Source organism: Microchirus variegatus, assembly GCF_963457635.1.
Source record: "Microchirus variegatus genome assembly, chromosome: 4".
Classification (NCBI taxonomy): domain Eukaryota; kingdom Metazoa; phylum Chordata; class Actinopteri; order Pleuronectiformes; family Soleidae; genus Microchirus; species Microchirus variegatus.
This window is the reverse complement of record NC_139805.1, coordinates 32580958-32602632: the sequence shown is the minus strand read 5'-3', so window position 1 is coordinate 32602632 and position 21675 is coordinate 32580958. Positions and strand designations below refer to the sequence as shown.

Sequence of the window (21675 nt, the reverse complement as noted above, 5' to 3'; positions counted from 1 at the left end):
TCTTATTGTGAAATCTTCAGCAGTTAGCCGTGGGCATCTGTACGTGCTTGAGTTTAAATGAAGACATGTCAGTGAAGTAATGAAGCCTCTTGGGTGGGAGGGTGAAAGCTTAATCCTCATTATCTCAACTGTCGCCAGTCGCCCGTGGCTAATTCCTGAACATTTCACAATAAGAGCCTTCTTTGCTTTGAAACCGGTACAGAAAGTGTTGACATGGACAAAACATTTTTGCCTCTTGAACAAATTCTTCTTTTTTTTTCTCTCTGTCTTTCTTTGATCTTTAAAAACCGTGGAACAGAATACCAAGAGTCGAAATGCTACTTTTATAATTCTCTGTCTGTGTTTGGCCCAGAATCGATAAATAGGTGAAGAGATTTTCCTCAGTCGTGGCATTTAAAACTGTAAATACCACCAGAGATAACATTTTAAAAAGTAAGGATTATTGAACGAGTTAAAGAGTTTCCAAAGCTCCTCGGTGTTCTGTGCAACAGAGTGGTCTTTGTTGGAGCACCTGACCCGGAGCGTTCGTGTTACACTCACACAGGTTTCCTCTGACTGAAAGAATCTCGTTACAGTTCAGTGAAAGCTCGGAGGAGGAGGCAGGGAGGGAGGAGCTGACGGCTAACAGATGAAGGCCACGGTAACCTGCAAAACAAGCAAGTGTCTCGGCATGCACACACATAGGGTCTGATTTCCATATCTTCAGAGGACGCTACATTGACGAGCAATTATTTCCAGGACATAATTATAATAAATAAATAAATATAATATTTCCTAATTCTAAACCTTACCCTAAAACCAGGTCCTAACTCCCCAAAAAGGCCCTTTAAAGATGTGGATACCAGACAAAATGTCCTCACTCATGTCCTCACACACACACAAATTAACCCTAATCATTACAACTATTTACAACCTCACTTTCACCTGAACCCTAACGCTAACCCCAAAAGAAGAAGACAGTCCTAATAGGACTGTGTGAACAGATTCAGGTCCCCACAACACGAGGAATACCAGGCACACACACACACTTGCACTTCAGTCATAGTGAGGACCCTCATAAACATAATGCATTTCCAAGCCCATTACCCTGATCTTAACCATTACCTATTTCTAACACTAAAACCAGATCCTAACCCCCCAAAAGGCCCTTTAAAGATATGGAGACCAGACAAGAAAATGTCCTCACTCATGTCTTCACACACATACAAGTTAACCATAATCATTCCAACTATTTACAACCTCACTTTCACCCTAACACTAACCCTAACCCCAACCCCAAAGGAAGAAGACAGTCCCTAATGGGACTGTGTAAACGGATTAAGGTCCCCACAACATGAGGAATACCAAGTATACACACACAGCCTGGTTTGCATTACTACAGAGGACACTGCATTGACAAACATCCACTTAATCTAACCTTAATCATTAAAACTAGTAACGACGACCAAAGTGTCCTCACTTTCACAGAAAAAATTTCCTCACTTCTTCTTAAGATGCATGTACAAGTACACACACACACACACACACACACACACACACACATACACACATATCTGGCTGTCAACCACCATAACCACAATTCAAATCTTAACCAGACCCTTTAGAAATGAGCTTCTCTGCCTCATTAGGACCAGGTTTTTTTGGTCTCCATGACGACTACTGGTCCTGACAAGGAGAGTGTTTATGACAGGAAAAAGAGGTGACAAACACACACTTTTCTTATGATGACGGTTGAATGTACAGTGCACGACTGACAACATCCCTGTAATATTCAGGGTGTGTCCCGACAGGGTGGACATGCTTCAACTGCTCTGTGTGTGTGTGTGTGTGTGTGTGTGATTGACATTAGCCAATGCTTTCACGAGTTTTCCTGTAGAACCGGTTCTCACCGTGAAGACACTGCTGCTGACTAGAATTACTGCAGCGGCAGCAGCAGCATGGTGAAACACGATCTCTATCTCTATCTCTTGCTCTCTCAACACAGCTGTTTTATTTTACTTTATCTGTTTATCAGGAATGTGTTTTGGGGCATTCCTGACTAATCGCCATGCGACAGTGTTATAAATCTGCAGGCATGAACATGGTGGAAATAGCTGCGTTATTATTATTATTCACAAAAAACCATAACGTGCCACGTTGCATAATTGTATTTGTTGTGAAAACTCGGGCGTGGCAGGATGTCGGAATCTGTCGAGCATGTTTTTTTTTTTTTTTATGGTTTTTAACCACCACATGATTTCTAAATGTATTGAGGAGCAGATAGCATCTCATTGATGAGACCGGGTGTCAGATTTTGAATGCAGCGCTGTTTATGAAAGGTTCACGCGGTTCATATACGTCAGTTTTTCAGGTTTGTTGCTCGAGGATAAGATTAGAGGCAGAACACACATTCCACAGAGAACCTGCTGCCAGTGGAAAACACACAGACACACAATCGCACACTCAAGGTTTGTACAACTAGTCTTCATTCGTCTCCACACTGGACTAACCTGAACTATGAACGCTCATACATCAAATGCTCAGAAATTAGGTTTCCGAGCCTCTTTAAACTTTAAACGCCTCTTTTGTGATTTTAACCAAATTGTCTTCACACCTTAAGACGTTCAACTTTAACCATCAAACCTTCAGCTGCAGCTTGGGTTGCTATAAAAACTAAAGAAACTGCGTGCCTTTCCTTCATGATGAGACATGAATAATCATCTGTATGTTGTCATATCAAGACGTTTCTTTTTATAGAGGTCGCTTTCACAAAACCACTGAACCATGTTTTTAGTAAAAAAAATAAAAAATAAAAAAAAACAGGGAGGAGTGTTTGTTTGTGTGAGGATTAACTGAGATTTTGTCACAGGCTTTAATTACAGATTAGGTGTTCATACAGAGAATGCAGGTACTCACATGTACAGCTATTGCCATCGTGGTCATGGGAGATTTGTATTTCAGGCTCTGCAAACACATTTGCAGACTTTTTATGAGAACATGTGAGACATGACATGGATGTGATGACTTAGAAATGATCCGTTTGCTCCAAAATTATCGCTGCATTTTGCACAAATTTGCTCTTGTCGAATCACAACATTTTCAATAACAATAACACAGCTAACAATAACACAATAACACAGCTCTGTTAATACTGGAGTGGCACCTTAATAAATGTTACTGGTAAATCCTGTGTTTGTCCTACTATTTAAAGGTGAAGTAAGTAGTTTGTAGTGCCATCTTGAGGAGAGGCTGAAATTTACAACAAGGAACTGCTCCTCTGCTCACCCCCTCCCTTCCCTGAGCTCTAACGGTGTCCTCAGCTGGTCAAATGTCGTCCTCGTCGTCTTTCTCCGTGTCAGCAGATGAGGTTCGTGAGGTGAGGGAGAGGGCGAGCTACCGCGGCCGTAGCAGACGAAGCGGAGAGAGAGGAGGCGGGACTTCCGCTACAAGTAAAGCGACGCTTGATTTGTTCTCTCGCGTTTGTCCTTACAGGCTCCGGTAGAAACATGGTGTCTCGCTGCTAACAGTGACTATGCGACCACGGCCCGTGACCATGTTATTTTACATGACTTTTTGAAACACTACGAAAATGAAACAAAAAATATTATACAGCGACTAGACAATGCAGGAGCACATAATATGTATAAAAAAGTGGATTTTGGGTTATATAAACCCATAAATACTACACAGTGTTTATATATATTACAGTAGGAGCATTTAAATAGTATATTTGGAAGCTGAATTACTCTCAGTAATCTACTTTTAAGTTTATATTCTGTAGTGACACTGTGGAAAAAGTATTTTTCTGTAATTTAAAATTATTATTTTTTTACAGTGTACATGTCCACAGTATCATCCAACATTAAAACCTTAAAATAAGAATATGAATGAAAGATAACGAGTGATAAGATAATGCAGAACCAGTGAAAACATACTCAACATGACTCAAATGCCCTTTTACACAAATATTATGTCTTAATCTGCCTTTTTAAAATTGTACCATGGTATGTAAAGGAACATACCATAATGGACAAACTGATGGGTAAATACAGGATAAGGAGATCAGCAACTTAAAAGCAAACGCCTGATCATGAAGAGCTCTGTGTGTAAGAGTAACAATTTAAAAGTGTATTTTGAATTTAACTTCAGCGGTAAAGTGACGTGATGTGTTGCATTTTAATAATCTCTAATTGTTTTCAAGAAGTTCACTGACAGGGTTTGAGGAAACGTCACAAACGGCTCCACATAATAGACGACAAACAAAAGCTGCTCTGGTCACTTCCTCATATTCCGTAGTTTATGTAACATTAATCATTCATGGGATACGTCAGCTATAACGATTTTAGATCAAAGCTAAGATAAAAATCACTGAAATGCACAAGGTTGTTGCTGCGTAGGAGGATGAAGATGTAGAAACTAAGCGAAAGTAAAGGTGCAGTACAGAGATATCAGGAACAATCTCCTCCACAGTGTCACTCCCCTTCCATTCCATCAGATCCTCCTCCTCTCTCCATGTTACTGTCCCAACCGCCCGTCTCACAGAAGGGCATTCAGACACTCTGCCCTCCACCTCTGGAACTTCAGAATTCAAAATGGCTGACTTCCTGTTGCGTTGAGGCCATGGTTGCGATCAACTCTGTTGTTCGTCTTTGTCGAAAACATCTTCTCACAGGGTTTCAGGAAATTCTGTGGGACTCAAAGTATGCCGAAGTATGTGAATGGTCGAAATTCGCCAAAAACGCAGAGGTTTGCCGTGGCCACGCCGTTTTGAATCCACAAAACAATTTTCACCTTTGATGTGTCTAGTGCAAATTGTAAATTGTATTTTTTTTTTATGTCGGTATGACAAAACGCACTCTGACTCTTTCGCTCATTTACGTAGGGTGAAAATTGCCAAACGCCAAAATTCAAAATGGCTGACTTCCTGTTGAGTTGAGGCCATGGTTACGGTCGACTTTTTTGTTCGTCTTGGTCTATAACATCTTCCCACCAACTTTCGGCAAATTCGGTGGAACTCAATTTTGCCTATGTTTTCACCTTAGGGGGAGCTATAGAGCCCTTTTTTTAAAAAAAAATAAGCAAACTGGTGACCTGCTAACCGGATGTTTTGATTCACAACAGTCAATCGGCCAATCTTATACAGCACCATTTCCTTTCATAAACATAAGATTTTGAGATAATGACGGCGTGATTTGAAGCATCGCTGAGCTGCAAATTCAGGGTGCGTTTGATTTCGTGCACCACCCAGGCGTCGTGCTCTTTCTTATCCAGCCAGATCTGCTTAAGCGCACATGTGACAAATTTGCTACAGGCATCAACAGACAATCGCGAAACCCGAGCCAGACATTTTTTGTTTTTCCCCACGCCAACTCATGCACAATGAGGCATGACTCACAGACACAGACAGACACACCTGCGAGCACCACACCCTGTGCCGTCTGTTTTAAACTGGCTGCTGTGCTGTGTGTGTGTGTGTGCTACAGGCGCCCCAACCCAGTGCACACCTGGTCACCATGGTGACAGGAAAAAAGGGGAGTTTATTTCCCGCTTTATCCTCCCTCTTTGTTCTTGCTGGCAGAATAATTTATCGTTCATCGACCAACTTGGGTACAAATTGTAAATGAGTGTGTGGTCTTCAGTGTTGTTGCCTCTCAGTTTCCCTGACGAGGTTTTCATGTGAAACTGTCGTTTAAACAGGTAAAAACGGCAGGTTTACGGTGATGGATTTGGGTTTTCTTGCCTGAAACTGAAGTTTCACTCTCCTGCACCAAATCCCATAGAGAAAACCTGCGTTTTTTAGCTCACAGGGAGGCGATTCTAGAGTCTGTAGGGGCCCTAAGCAAAAATTCAAAAAAAGTATGTGAAAATATAAATGTATATAAACTATATAAACTTAGTAAAAAAAGTACATTACACTGTAAAGAATCCACATTATAAAGCAATATAAATATATAGAACAATAAATAACTGTAAATAACTGAACAAAAACATATATAAACTGAGTGAAAAAGATATGCATTACACTGTAAATAATCATTTTCCAACTTGCAGAATGATAACTTCACACAGGTTAAAGTGAGGTGGGGCCCCTTTAGGGAGGTTTCCTACTGAGATGTCATTGCAAATCGCCCATTGTTGTTTAAGTGGGACGGGGAGGCGGCTGGTCACTGCACATTTCAGTAAAAACAGCCCTCAGGCTCCGAGTGTCGGGGGCCCCCTATCGGCTCGGGGCCCCAAGCAGTTGCCTGCCTTGCCTGTTCACAAACTGCGCCCCTGGACACAGGTACTGCCAGTTTGCCGCTGCCTCATTCTGTGAGTTTGGACGACTGAGGTAAGGTGAGGTCACACAATATTTCTAGAAATGGGACACCCCTTAAATGCAGATACGTCTTCAGACTGTAGGGGGCAGAATAACGCCAAAGCTGCGTCCAGTCTGTCAACTCCAAAAAAAGAAGAAGAAGAAGAACACATTTACGTCAGGATTATTTATTACGATCCGTTTGTCAGTCAAGTTATTAGGTTGTCAGTTAGTTATAAGATGATACTCATACAAATACCACAACCACGGACATATTCAGCTGACAGTTACCACACACCACGGCTTATTGAAAAGTTAACCATAGCAAACCATCGCTTGTTCCGCACCGGCCGGCTATTGACAAAAGATCGTAAAATAAAAAAAAATGTTACGCAACAATGACGTCAGTAATCCATAATATGGGCCTAAACTAAGATAATACAATGTTTTCATAATTTTTATATCTCTATTTACAAAGAAAAATTTGAAGCGTACTCGTTTTGCTGCTTTTGGCGCCATCTTTGTTATGTGAAAACAGGCAATGCATTCTCCCAGCCCTTAAACTTGCCCCTCAACTTAATTTTTCTGAGAATCGGGACATCACTTGCACTAGAGGGAGCGCATTTTTGAGATTGAGGGTTAAGCAAGGAATTGGAATTCACCATTAGTTTAGAATGAATGTCACAGAGGCTCATGTTGTACAAGTCCTGTCCTTTTCTTGGAGACAAAACTGATGAATCAGAGCAAATCAATGGGATTTGTGAGAAGTAAACTGTGGCCTTTGGTCTTTGATTGAAAACACATTTAATTCTGCCATCTGTACCTGAGCTAATACTGAATCATCAGTTTGTGAGGAGAGAGTTTCACCTGTGGAGCTGCTGCGGTTGTCACATGACAGCATCACAGTGGTGTTGAACAGGGAGTGACACAAACGCAACATTGTTCTCTGACGACAGTGAGTCACTCATCATCTTCTCTGGGTGTGGCGCCATCACAACTGTCATTCAATAATCTTCATGGCAGCAACTTTCACTCCGACGTCTCAGAGAGTAAAAAAAAAAAGAACATCTGGGAAAGTTTTCTATCGCGTTGGAGCCAGAAAACGCCATTATTTCGAAAAAAGTAAAAAATACCTCCCTTGTGTTTTTTTGTGTGTATAATATACAGTACATGGCAGCTCCTGTATTCACTGTCTCCATCATCATTGTCATCTTTAGTTTGTGGAGGCTTTTATACGACTGTCTTTATAGTTGTTGTTGTTGTTTTTTGGAGCGGGGGAGGGGCAGTTTGTGTCTATGAAGACAGTTGTTGAAAGTGTTTTAAGTGTTTCAAAAATAAAAGTTCTGCTTCAGTGTGGATAAAGCCTCCTTTTTGAAGGGAACAAAAATAAATTAGTATTTTTTTTATAGTAAATAGTCAAAAGACAACAAACACTGTGTGAGCTGCAGTTATATCTGGACGCAATGAGTTAATCAGTCTAGTCAGACTTTACGTTTAATATAGAACTTTTCATGAATGTATTTTACTGAAAGTGTTAAAAACAGAATAATTATAAGAAAAAAAAAACTCCTGCCCCCCATATTCATGTGTAGTATATTGTAATATATACTTTATTTATACTGTAATTATACTTTAAATGACAGGATGAATAATAATAATAATCTGTGTATAACAATTACATTTCTTAGCATCAACAAACTCGTTATTCAGTATTCAGTAATAAAATACGATATAATAATGTGTAATATAAACTTATTATTATTACATAATGTCTTTTAAACTGGAAACAGATAAGATAAATAAGTGATGTATATACTATATATATATATGCATGTACACATATATACATATACACACACATATATATATATATATATATATATATATACATACATACTTACACATACTACACATACTATGACACTTTACGTGACAATTCAGTAACAATAATAGCAATTATTTTATAACACAACCATAATATAATGGTAATCTTTTTTTCTATTTTAAAATCTTGGATTTTATAATACAGTCATTTTGGATCTAGACTCACAATATGGATGTTGAACCATTAGATGTCTTTGAAATGGGATAAAGTTGATCACAAATAAGATCATTTCATGATCATGATCATTTTACAAAACAAAATATAGCATCTTATTTGTAGTTCAAAAAAAGTGATTACATTATTGTTACGTTGTTATTAACAAGTTGTTTAACATGTTGTATCATTTGTAATGTAAATGTAAAGTGTTACCAAATTCAATGATAAATAGATTAAAGGTGGTAATAAAATAATAAAAAGAGATAATAAAATAAATAAAAAATTAGTGGTGAAAATGTGGTCAATGATGATATGGAAATAGTCAAATAATAATAAAACACCTACAGAAATGTGTATGTAAAGGTAATCGTGTGGTGAATAATGTATTTTCTAGCAATTAATAATGATGTGAAAACACTTTCATTTCCATGTGAAAGTCAATAATTTACTAAAGTGACTTTATTTTACAAAGCTTTTACCTGGATGTGACTTTGGAACATAATTATAATGACGATGATTGAACAATTAAATAAATAAAGCTTAAGGCTAAAAAACAGAGACGTTACGTTTGCTTTGTTCAGATGAGATGTAACAATATGCAAAACTGACTGAAGTATTTCATCAAGTATAGACGTGTGTGTGTGTGTGTGTGTGTGTGTGTGTGTGTGTGTGTGTGTGTGTGTGTGTGTGTGTGTGTGTGTGTGTGTGTGTGTGTGTGTGTGTGTGTGTGTGCAACCTGGTTTTCCTCATGTTGTGGGGACCTAAGTCTGTTTACACACTCACTTGTCTTGTCTTCTTTATTAAAAACCCTGTAAAAGTGTCAGTATAACTATAAATGACTACAGTTAAAGGTGAAGACGTGTTTTTAAAGTTAGGTTCAGGATTAGGATTGGGATTAAGGCCAGTCGTAGTAGTTATGGTTAAAGTGAGAGTTTATATCCAGGAAATGAATGTAAGTCAATGTAAAGTCCTCGGAAGTCATGGAAACCAGTGTGTGTGTGTGTGTGTGTGTGTGTCTCTCTCTCTCTTTCTCCTCCTCCTCCTCTTTCATAAAGTCTCTCTCCCCTCCTCCCTCACACTCACACAGAAGCTTCCTCTAACCTGGACACTATTGCTTTTTTCCACCTGACACGGATAATCGGACACATCTCGTCCACTCATGAGTCGGGTTCCTTTGCCCGGGTTTTTGCTCCTGCTCCTGTTCATGGTGAGTTGTTTTTATTTAAATCATGTGATGTTTATTTGAACCTTTTTTCCACTTCTGAAGCCGGTGAAGTGAATGTTTGTGTGTCTATAGTTTCAGTGGAGGCTCTGAATGTGAGCTCTCTTTGTCTTTACAGTGTTTCAGAGGCACTGAAATGCTGTTTCAGCTCATTTTCAAAGTCAAGAAGCCGGAAGACAAAGAGATTAGTTACGATAATATGAACAAAAAAGGAGAATTAAGTTGTGTTTACTCGTCTCGTCATAGGTAAATTCATGTTGATGTCAACAGTACCGGTTGCCATGGCAACACGCATGTTGACAATCCCTCAATCGTTTCAAAATGTGACTTTATTTACCTTTTTTAATATTGTTTAATGACAAGTATATGGGGGCCAATGTTAGTTTTTATTTAAAATAATATTAAATAAATAATAATAAATAATCGCCATCAGTGATTGATTGATTGATTGATTGATTGATTGATTGATTGATTGATTGATTGGCCTGTGTGATGTCGTGTAACGTCGAGCAGATGTTTGTGTTGCAGCATCGTAAATAAACTGCGACGTCGAATCATCATCGCGTTATTATCACGATGATGATTTCATTATCACTGTCTCGTAAGTCTTTCGCGGTTTTCTTGCCGGTTCCAAGACGATAATAATAATAAAAAAAATACCAGAGGCGAGTTATCGCACGGTGCCACAGGTGCAGGTGTGGAATCAGTGTGAAATACTTCACCAGGGTGTGAATAATAACTGAAGTTTTAGGAGAATTAACAGCAACTCTCGGTCATTAAGTGTTGACTCAGCCGTTTCTTTTGTGTCCGGCACTTTTCAAACAAGCGGTGGTGAGTCACAGGGCTTTTTTCTTCAGTGAAACCTGGACACTCCCTTCTTCTTCTTCTTCTTCTCACAGCTCCTCCTGACATGCCCACAGATACAGATACAGGTCCAGGGAGTGGTCGGAAAAAGGGCGGGAGGGTGTGTGTGTGTGTGTGTGTGTGTGTGTGTGTGTGTGTGTGTGTGTGTGTGTGTGTGTTTTGACCCATGACTCTTAAATTCATGCTAAACATGTTTTTCGCTCACATCAGTTAGGTCAAAGGTCAAGTGTTCACTCACTCACTCACTTAATGGTTGTTTTAAATTCCATTTGTCTGTTTGACCACAGGACAAACAGTGAATGAGTCACGATGCACTAATGACGTAATAGTTAAATAATTCTTTGTTTTCTTAATTTTCCCTCAATTATCTTGAACCAGAATAACAGTGATTCATGTTATTATTAGTGATAACAGTAAAGTCCTCTGTACCTTTACTTGTTTTGTCTGTAAGTTTAACAAAAAAACATAAATGACGTCGCCAAATAGTCTTCCAAATTGTTGTAACTTTACAAAAAACGTGTTAGTGACATTACAAAAAGCTATGTATGTTACCAAAATATGTAACAACATCTTCATTTATCTTTTATTTATACAAGAAGTCTCACCGAGACCTGGTTATGACTTGCTAAATATTGTAATGTTACGAAAACTTTAACAGCGTTGCCAAAAAGTGTTCCAAAATGTCTAAACGTGACAAAAACGTGTATGTGACATTACAGAAAGTGATGTATGCTCCCAAAACATCTTACAACATTTTTATTTAACCTTTATTTATACAAGTAGTCCCATTGAGACCTGGTTATGACTAAATATTGTAATGTTACAGAAATGTTAACGGCGTCAAGCAACCAAAAAGTGCTCCAAACTGTTGTAACATTACCAAAACGTATTAGTGATGCTACCAAAAGATGTTATTTAACCTTTATTTATACAAGAAGTCTCACTGAGACCTGGTTATTACTTGTTAAATATTGTAATGTTACAAAAACATTCCAAAACCTGTTACTGAGGTTCCAAACTATTACTTTATTTACTCTAAACTTTGTTATGTTACAAAAACTGCTTACCAGTGTTTAAAAAAATACAATGAAAAACACACAAAATACTCAACACCCTAACATCTTTCAAAATGTTGTAATGTTAAAAAATGAGGATAATAAAATAAAAATAAAAACGCAGAAAAGTGCGTTTTAAATACTTAACTCGTCAAATGATGTCATTGACTCTTATACAGAGAACACACCTGACAAACTTACAGTCAGTACTTTGTGGATAATCGACCGACAGCCCCACCCTCTGTGTAAGCACTGGGTCAGATTTCAACCACAGACAGTGAACGCACCACAACACATCTTCATTTATGATGCTGGTGCAAAAGGTCAGATGTTCTCTCAGGACGCGTAGAACGTGTTTGACCGACAGAAGCTTTTAAACTATTTTGTATCTTGTTTGTTTTCTTTCCTTCCCTCCTCTGAACGGCCCAGAGCTTTCCTTTCTCTTCAATACAGGGACTTTTATGACATGTTGCAAACTCAATGAGAACAGTTCATGTTTTATTAGCGCCACCATGTGGAAGCTATTGCTATTTCTGTGCATAGTATGTGTCTAAACAGTTTAATGCAATTTACAAAGATACAGACAAATTATAGTCGAGAAGGACTGAAGAATGCGTTTGTCGTTCTTGTTATCACACAGATCTGCAGACTCACCTGAGGCGTGGGTTAAGCCCAGGGGATTAGCAACGCTAGCAGTGTTTTGGCAAAAACAAGTTACACACTGGAGCTTTAATTACATTAACCCAATATAGTAATTTGCTATGTGGAATAAAACACAACTCCTTATATGGACATCCTGTGGTTATAGGTCACATATTCAGGTATTTTGCGTCTTCTTATGTGTTGTTGAGTCAAAGTTCTCGTTAATTTTATAGAAGAACTCTCAAAATGTACTGTTTGTTTTTGTTCTTTTTGTTGATAAAAAAACTTTGAAGACACTCTATATTACACTTTCTTATACCCTCTGTATGTTCTGTACGTTTAAACTTGTCTTGTCTGACCACCTCGTATGAATACTTCTTCAGGGGCTTGAAAATCTACGGAAAACTACTCGTGAACAGGACGTGTGACGGAATAATGTGTCTCTCAGGAAACTAGGAAAATTCAAAAAGACTGAGAAAAGAATTCAGAAAGGCAGATACAAGAGAAATATGGTAGAAAAACAGATATAAAGGGTAAAAGCCACACGTTCTCAAATAGTCAGAAGCATTTTTTATACATGTTCACACACAGGGAATGCTCTACACCCATAGTTCTCAAACTGAGGTAAGTGTACCACCAATGGTACACACGCTTCCTCTGGTGGTACTTGGAGGAAAATCAGAAATACTGTTCTCTGTGGTATTTTGAGGAATTATGACTATTTTTCTCAGGTGGTACCTTGGTATCTTGGTAGTTTGAGAACTGCTGATCTAGAGCATGAGGTATAGGTTAAACTCATGTTGAAGGAGAACTTAACTTTAGGTTAAGGGTTTAACCCAGTTCTCGGAAACATGAGTGTGTTGTAAGATACTCTGACGAATGTTGTAAGCCGAGCATTGGTAGTTACTCCATAATGTTGGAAACGATTTGTGAAAACTGTCTTATTATGTGTTCTTTTGCAGGTCCAGGTTGTTGCCGTGGTCAGAGCCAGTCCTGGAGACAGACTGGTGAGAAAAAGAAGAGAATGGATTGTTCCTCCGAAAGCGTTGAACGAAAATGAAGACTACACAGGTCTGCCGTCGATCGCCAGGGTGAGTCGCTGACCTGTGTTTCAATTTCATTCTACTTTCTAACTCCGGAAGCAGTCAGGACACAAGAGGACAGAAGAACCACAATGACCGACCACACAGTGGAGTCTGTGATGTGTTACTTTTAGCATAAAAAAACACAACCACATTTGTGTTTATATACACAAACCTACTGCCACCTGCTGGGTTTTAATGTTTTCACCCTCGCAGGGCCATGTCCCAAATGTGGGAGATTCCAATTGGTGGAACACCACTATAATATGACCTCCCACTATATTTTAATAGTTTAAAATATGGAGTGCCACAAAGCATCTTATTACTGTAGGCCATCTTTGGATTTGCGGTTTTAGCAATGCAATAATGTAATGACAATACGGTATAATTACTTATCAGTCACTTTAATGGAACACATCCAGAAAAAACGGGGAACATAAAATAACACTTTAGTGTCTTTAAAGGTGCGTTATGTAATAAATCTACAGCAACTGGCCATAAAATCCACCTAATATGTCACAGAGACTCAGGAATACTGTTCATATAACAAACTGAACTCACCAACAACAACAGTACAGACAAAATATTTGCATTAAAAAAAATATTTTGCAGACTGCAAATCATGTTTATGTTTTGAAATCATGTTTTGGCATGTGGCGCCACCTACCACCGTCTACCAATCATTGCAGTCAGTAGTCTCAGCTGCCGAGCAACCACGGGTTGACAGTTACGTCTGAAAACCAAACCTAAAAGACCTCGGTATTTTGAATTTGAATTTAGTAACCGTTTTTGGCCACATTCTTACATATGGCACCTTTAAATTAAAAGTATTTAGTATTTGTGTGAATGTGTGTGTAGTGCCGTGAAGCAATTAGTGTTTCTCGTGAGACCCAAGAATTCATCCCCGATCTTGCAAGACTGGTTTTCCAAAAGGAAAAAGTAGGGGGCAGTGGAGACAGTAAACCTGCGGAACCTGTGTTTGGCCTACTCCTAGTTTATTGAAGACATTACAGTTGAGCATTATATACACACCTTTTTATATATCTGACAGCTTTAAGACCACCAAGAATGGCAGGTGCATTTGCAAATGTGAGCAAGGGAATAATCACTGATCATGTTCTGCTATGTGTTTCAGATTCGATCTGATTTTGAACGCGGGGAGAATATTCGTTACTCCCTGGAGGGGGAGGGTGCAAACAAATACCCCTACAATGTGTTCATCGTCGACCCGTTGACCGGATACATCCGTGTGACCCAAAAGCTTGACAGGGAGTTCATTGACACTTACAATGTGAGTGATTTCTGTTTCGCTGGCCTTTTGACTTTCATAGTAAATGATGATTTGGAAATAACGTGTGCTACTACGCATCAATATTATAATCGTAATAATATTTGTCTTCTGCTGTTTCAGCTGTCGGGTGTTGCTACATATACTGATGGCAAACATGCAGAGGAAAAAATTGGCATACGGATCAAGGTTCAGGACATGAATGACAATCCTCCAGTGTTTGGACTGGTCCAGAGGGGGGAGGTGGCCGAGAGCAGTCCCATAGGTTGGTCTTTCCTCTTGTGGGTAAAAATATGTTGTAGAAGTCCAGCCCCTTCTCCGGTTTTTAAAGTTAAATTCTGACCAAATTTAGAACCAATCTGTGAATCACTGAGAGGCTCCAATATCAAATATGGTTGCTCTGCTTCTGTGGAGCTGGACGGAATGAAATACTGATCTATTTACACGTCTCTACCTCTGGGCTGTGTCCGAAATGTTGAAAGTTAAAGTTGCATGGAATATTAAACATGCTGAATCAGTGTTGCTCAATCCTGAACAAAGTACAAAGTCATTTTTATCGTCTGTATGTCCACTCATCGCTCACTGTCCTTTTTTTTCCACAGGGACTTCAGTTATGAAAATCTCAGCAACTGATGCTGATGAACCCGGGAATAAGAACTCTCAAATCGCCTATAGCATCATAGATCAGAGTCCACCCGGTAGCATGTTCTCCATTGCCCAGGATGGGACCATCTATGTCAAACAACCGTCCCTGGACAGGGAGGTGCGTTCTTCAACCTCTGTCTTTTTCTTTAGTCGAAGCTTAGCTGTTTTTTGACGGAATGTATGATTTCAAATTTCAGGCAGCGGACCTCTACACCGTGACTGTGAAAGCTCAAGACCTAAATGGTGAACCAGGGGGACACAGCGCCACCAGCACTGCAACCATCATGATCAAGGATGTGAACGACAACGCCCCGACTCTGGAAAAAGACACGGTAATTTAATGTCATCACGTGTTTGGACTGCGTGACTAGATTGTAAGAAGCTGGACTGAATGTGGAGTGCATTGTTGCAATGACCCCTCGTGACTTTGGTCTCATGTGTTCTACTAACAGTATTCGGGCAGTATTGTGGAGAACACACAGAATGTGGAGGTGATGAGAATCAAAGCAGAAGACCTGGACCTGGAGAACACAGAGAACTGGGAGGCTGTGTATGAAATTACCCAAGGGAATGAGGCTGGGTATTTTAGCATTAAAAGAGACCCAGTCACCAATGAGGGCATCCTCATGCTTAACAAGGTACTGCACTTTTGTTTTTGGAGGAGTTTACAGTATGTGTTGTCTTTCCCACTGTATTTGAAATTAACCTAAAAGAGACAGTTCAGGTTTTTATTAACAAATCTCTGTGATCTGTTTGTAATGTGTCTCCTTTGTGTCATTGCACAGGCTGTAAATTATGAGGATGTGAAGGACCTTCAACTGGGACTAATTGTGAAAAACAAGGCTTCAATGTTTTTTGGATCGGGAGGAAGTTCTGGAGGTGGTGGTGGAGGAGGAGGAGGAGGAGGAGGTGGTGGAGGAGGTGGTGGAGGAGGTGGAGGAGGTGGAGGAGGCGGAGGAGGTGGAGGAGGTAGTGGATCATCATCATCATCATCATCATCATCATCGTCGAGCTACAAATATAAAACGTACCCTATCAAAATCAACGTGCAGAATATGCCTGAAGGGCCGAGTTTCAACCCCAAGATCAAAGCCATTCCAATGTCAGAGGGAGGCACATTCAACATGCAAGAAGTTATTACCACCTATTATGCAATAGATCAAGACACTGGGAAACCGGCTGAGAATGTCAAGTAAGCGCAAACACAAAGATGAGCACTTCAATAGCTATGTATGCATTTAAAATGATGAGCCATCAGCTTTTGCCACTTAACATGATAACCAAACAGCTCACTTCTTCACTAGGTACGCAAAGGGCTTAGACCCTGATAACTGGTTCAACATTGACCCAAAGACAGCTGAAATCAAAATGAACAAGATGCCTGACCGAGAATCTCCTTTCCTGGTCAACGGGACATACCTTGCCGAAGTCCTGTGCATCACTGAAGGTACACGTTCAATATGCAGTATATAGTTCCAGATGTTTTACATGTAATGTGTGTGTCTATGGGATTTGTGTTACCTGTGTACTAAAACCTGTGAAACTGTGTTTACATCATGGTACGATTGGGTTTGGTACAGCAAGGTACGAGTCGTAAATCCCTGGATCAGGCTTGCATCTTGACTGAGAGTTACAGTGTGGGCTACGTAGCAACGAACAGACAACAAAGGAGGACACCCAGCAGCTCTTTTTTTCCTGCTCAGTTTGAGGCTGTTTGTCTCAAAAACACGTCAAGCTTTGTATGAGAATAGAACACGGACGTTTTTGTGTCGCCATATCAGCTGACATCAGCTGTTGCTGCATCATTTTACTCTGGTACTCGAAGGGAAGGGTGCCAAAGAATGGAACAGTTGGGGCTGGTTATGTTGGTACTATTCCTAATTCCTAAACACAGAAACAGAAATGTAACATACTCTACCAAACCATACCGAACCGCTCCACTCATTGTGCTGTGCCAATCTTAGCTGCCATAGGGCGAAAGGCACCCTAAATATCACAGGGGCCACATATAAAGACAACTAACCATTGACTTTCACACTCACACCTGTATACGGTCAATTTAGAGTGTCCAATTTTCCTATTCACTGTATCGCATGTTTTTTTGAGAAAACCCATGCACACAATGCTGACTGGTCTGTTCTTATTTGTGTTTTTTCTAATAACAGATATGCCCACTAAAACAGCCACTGGCACTATAGCAATTCAGGTGGAAGACTTTAATGACCACTGCCCCACCCTGACCAGTGACGTAGAGACCATGTGCACCACAGCCACTGGTGTCATTGTGGTTGCTAAAGATGAGGACGGAGTCCCGAATGGAGCTCCCTTTGACTTCTCCATTGTCCCTGAAGAAACTGTGGGAAAGTGGAGACTGGAGTATCACAATGGTAAGAGGTTTAGAATCAACTTCTGGTGTACAAATGGTGGAAAAGCATTAATCAATTGGACAACACAGAAGATCAAAGATTGGACGTTTTTCGAGACTTCCAAAATGCCCAGATTTTTTGCCAACCTTAAGAGTTGTGACCACATGTAATTTTTGTGTTGTGATGTAATTGTCACATATGTTTTGCACAGCCATCCTATGACACTGTACAACTTCTTGTAATTTCAACTTCAACTCAAGAAGAAGAATTTTCTCCACTTGTTGACATTATTCTCTTACTATTTGTAGATACTGCAACTACCCTCAGGGTCCAGGAGTCCTTGTGGCCTGATATATATGAAGTGACAGTTTTGGTGAAGGACCAGCAGGGTGTGGCCTGTCCAGAGCCACAGAAAGTAAAGGTCCGTGTTTGCACATGTGAGGATGGAGTGGTGTGTGGGAAAAAAGGCTCCAGTGGTCAGCCAACCAAGAAATCGGAGTTGGGCCCTGCAGGCATCGGACTGCTGTTCTTGGGCCTGCTGCTGTTAGCACGTAAGTATGATATTAAGTTTCATTCCGATAATAGGCTTGGTATCCATATTCCAAGTTTGCTGTAGTAGTGATGAGTTTGGTTTAAAATGACTTCAGCTTTCACAGGTACACAGGTGATGAATTAGTGTAATTTGATCGTTAAATTGGCTGCTGCGTCCAATACTGTTGTGAGTGAAAAATACGGTCTATGTACAGTCAGTAAGTCCACCAGAAGCAATCTACCTTCAAGAGACAGGCAGTAAACTATGATTGTGTACAGGCAAGCTACATGGTGTAGCTCAGGAATGCGCAGCATCGATAACTTTCACTACTTTCCAGAGTCACTAACTTTTTCCGATACTTGTTCAAATGACAACGTGTTCCCGAAAAACAACCAATACTCTTGATAAGATCACAAAGACAAAGCCTTTCTGGGCTTTCAGTTGTATCGCGACCGTTCAAACGTAGCACAGATGTTCACTCTGGTCTTGGATCGCTCAGCATCAGCCTTTATCTAGCTTTCGCACATTCTCGTTGAATGTTAAGCAAGCTAGCATATCCATATCATCTCCCTCTGTGGATCACTTCTCCCCATACATATTGCATATGTCAGTGTGTGCAGAGGTCGTCTCTTCATTTAGAAAACTAAGGCTACAAATGAACCTTTTTTTAACCCTGAAAAACGTTGTTGTCATTTTCTTTTACAGTGATCCCTCTACTGCTGCTCTTCTGTCAATGCGGAGGGGCTGCAGGTGTGGCAGGGGGCTTTACTGAGATGCCTTTCGACACCAAATCACACCTCATTAATTACCGCACTGAGGGCCAAGGAGAAAACACGGTAAGATCAATATGTATTTTGCCTTTTGGGGAGAGAAAGAGCAAAGGAAAAGGCCACAAGTTGGAATTAAGTTTTGGTTGATAGTAGAGTAATGTTTCCTGACTCACAAATTTCAAACATATGTCTATCTATCTGTAAATGCAAGGTCTGTTAAAACTGTCAAAAACAGTTAAATATGTTCTAACTTTTGGATCCTTGGTCTGTTTTAGGAGGTTCCACTGCTGACCATGCCAACACAAGTAGATGCTGGTGATTTTGGCATAAACAGAAATTCGGTCAATTTGAATATGGCAGGAGTGGATTATGTGAAGTCAGTCACTTCAATGGATGGGATGAACGGCGGTGTCTATCAAGACGACGTGGCACGTCAACTCAGAGAAGAAGGATGGGGGATGATGAACCAGCAGATGGGTGGTGGTGGCGGCGGCGGCGGCTTCTACTCTGAGTACGAAAGCAGGGAATCGGCAAGAGGAGGAATATTTGACGGAATGGCTCTGCCGCACCACTTCCTTGGACAGTACTACACTCAGGTGAGGAATCATTTAAAACAGACATTTGTTTTAAAAGTACAGTTTTAGCATCATGGATGGAAAGAATGACAGGGATTGATTATCTTTTCTTTAATACAGAGGTTGGCCAGTGGAAGTGAGAACCTTGCAGCGAAGGACAATCTGTTGGTTTATGACTACGAGGGCCAGGATTCCCTTGCCGGCTCAGTGGGCTGCTGCAGCCTTCTGGAGTCTGACAATGACCTGCAATTCCTCGATGACCTCGGACCAAAGTTTAAGACCCTGGCTGAGGTGTGCCAAAACAAGAAAATCCCCTCTGAAGTCAAGAAGCATGAATTCACTCCTCCTCCTCCTCTGCCGAAGGTCTCCATCAACACTCCTCTGCCGAATGTCTCCATCAACACTCATACTTCCGTATCAAGTGTGATGGCCCCCCCACAACTGCCACCTCCAACCCAAGTGCAGCCGACCGTCTCCAAAACGGACCACATGGTCATCAAGGAGTCATCTCGACATTCTCAGGTGGTGAAGGAGAACGTGTCCAAACAGAGAGTGGGAATGGCAAACCAAGGCCAGGTGCTCTTGCTACAGCAGCAGCCGCAGCAGCAGCCCATTTATTACACCACCGCCCCGATGATGCAGCCGATGCACTACGTCGTCCAGCCACAGGTTCAGAACACCATGCTGCTGGCCGAGGCACCAGCCACCAACCTGCAAGGCATGGTCATGGTTAATGGCACCCAGACTCTACCCACCCAAGGCATGGTGATGGTTAATGGCACCCAAACTCTACCCACCCAAGGCATGGTGATGGTTAATGGCACCCAGACTCTACCCACCCAAGGCATGGTCATTCAGGGGCAGACACTGATGTCAGGTGGACAATACCCAGCCCCCGGCATGGTGATGGTGCAGAGTGGTGGGGTCCAGGGGGGAGGGGCCAACCTGATTCGTGCTGGAAACCTCGCTGGCTCCCAGGCCATGATGGTTGTGGAGGAGAAGGTCCCCATAGGGTCAGTGAAAGTGCTGAAGGAGGGCCAGACCCGTCTCGTGCAGGGGGGAACTCTCAAGGGACAAGGGGGTGCAGGATCTCAGAGAGTCATGGTGGTCGGAGGATCGTCATTGAGCGGAGGACAACTGGTCCAGGAAGTAGGAAGTCTTGGAGGTCTCTCCAAGAGGAGTGATTTATCTGGCTCTCAGAGAGTCCTCTACAGCACGGGCAGCACAACCATGGGCTCTAACAGCAATCTGGTGGGTTCCTCGACCACCACGGTGAGCACGACCCCTACTGTCCGCAAAGTGGTGGTGCAGGAGACCAGAGAAATTCGCTGAAGTGCGACGCGAGGAAAGACTTTCTGCCGCGGCGGCGTCTCCAGAATTTTACTGAGCAGCACTCGGCGTGTGTATATCAACTTCTTAATGGTGGTGGATGTGCTACAGCAGCTTGATAAGGAATACAGTTACATATGCCTGCATGCTCATGGTACAGCTTCAGCTCAATACAGTTTCACTGAAACAAGTTATGTTCACTTATGTTTTCTGCAAGCAAGACAGGATCCAAACAAATGCTTTGAGGTCAAAGTTCTCATTTATTCTGATAAATTGATCTGGTGATACAGTATGTATTGCCAGACTATTTTGTCACGAAAGAAGTTCAATGTTCCCGGTATTTTGTCGAGAGTAAATGCACTGATATTCCCATCAGCCAAAGCTGCACTTTTAAGTTATGATTGTAATCGAGGTAAACACACTCATGCTGTATGTTAGTATTGTCATTGTGCTTCTAAAGAAGCCATTCAGACCAGGTTTAGACATGATTGCACATCTCCACAAGTCTCATCTGACCACTTATAAGATCTCACTTAGCACGTAATTTCTTGGCAAAAATGTTTCTTCATATGCTGATGATACAACGACGTGACCACGTATGGATAAAGGTATGGAAAGCTTTGCATCTCAGGTGCACTAAAATACTTTTACAACTGCTGAGCTTAACTACAGCTGCCTTCAGGGCACACAAACTTACTTTCTACCGTCTATTGTATTTAAAGCACATTCTATTACCAAAAGCTAATTAAAACACAAATAACGTGGTTAAAGCAGAACGTTTTGAGAGAAATGTTTAGTAAACTATTGGCCTGGTTTTCTGCATTTTTAAATGAATTGCAGCTATTTTTTGTTAGCAGTATGGAGTGGTGTGTGTTTTTCTATGTGTGAGAATGCAAGTGCAGGTCTGTTGTCTTAACACGTTGTAATGAGAGGTAGCTTCTGACTCTCGTGATGCAATAAAAAGTCAGCTTTGAAAGCTAAATGGAT

At 40.9% G+C, this 21675-nt stretch overlaps 1 protein-coding gene across 1 annotated transcript in view; it reads left to right on the top strand.

Annotated features, from left to right (window-relative positions):
* Positions 1-21675, top strand: part of LOC310926208 (desmoglein-2.1-like) — a gene marked incomplete at its 5' end in the record, with an annotated part of 50368 nt that extends 28693 nt beyond the window's left edge. Inside the window, 15 exons of the mRNA XM_083888307.1 lie at positions 9406-9525; positions 10440-10504; positions 13064-13192; positions 14319-14474; positions 14595-14736; positions 15074-15234; positions 15314-15448; positions 15569-15754; positions 15902-16308; positions 16421-16563; positions 17282-17503; positions 17791-18033; positions 18720-18850; positions 19060-19380; positions 19480-21675. Coding sequence (XP_083744433.1) covers positions 9406-9525; positions 10440-10504; positions 13064-13192; positions 14319-14474; positions 14595-14736; positions 15074-15234; positions 15314-15448; positions 15569-15754; positions 15902-16308; positions 16421-16563; positions 17282-17503; positions 17791-18033; positions 18720-18850; positions 19060-19380; positions 19480-20691 — 3773 coding nt within the window. The 3' untranslated portion in view covers positions 20692-21675. The remainder of the gene's footprint in view (positions 1-9405; positions 9526-10439; positions 10505-13063; positions 13193-14318; positions 14475-14594; positions 14737-15073; positions 15235-15313; positions 15449-15568; positions 15755-15901; positions 16309-16420; positions 16564-17281; positions 17504-17790; positions 18034-18719; positions 18851-19059; positions 19381-19479) is intronic.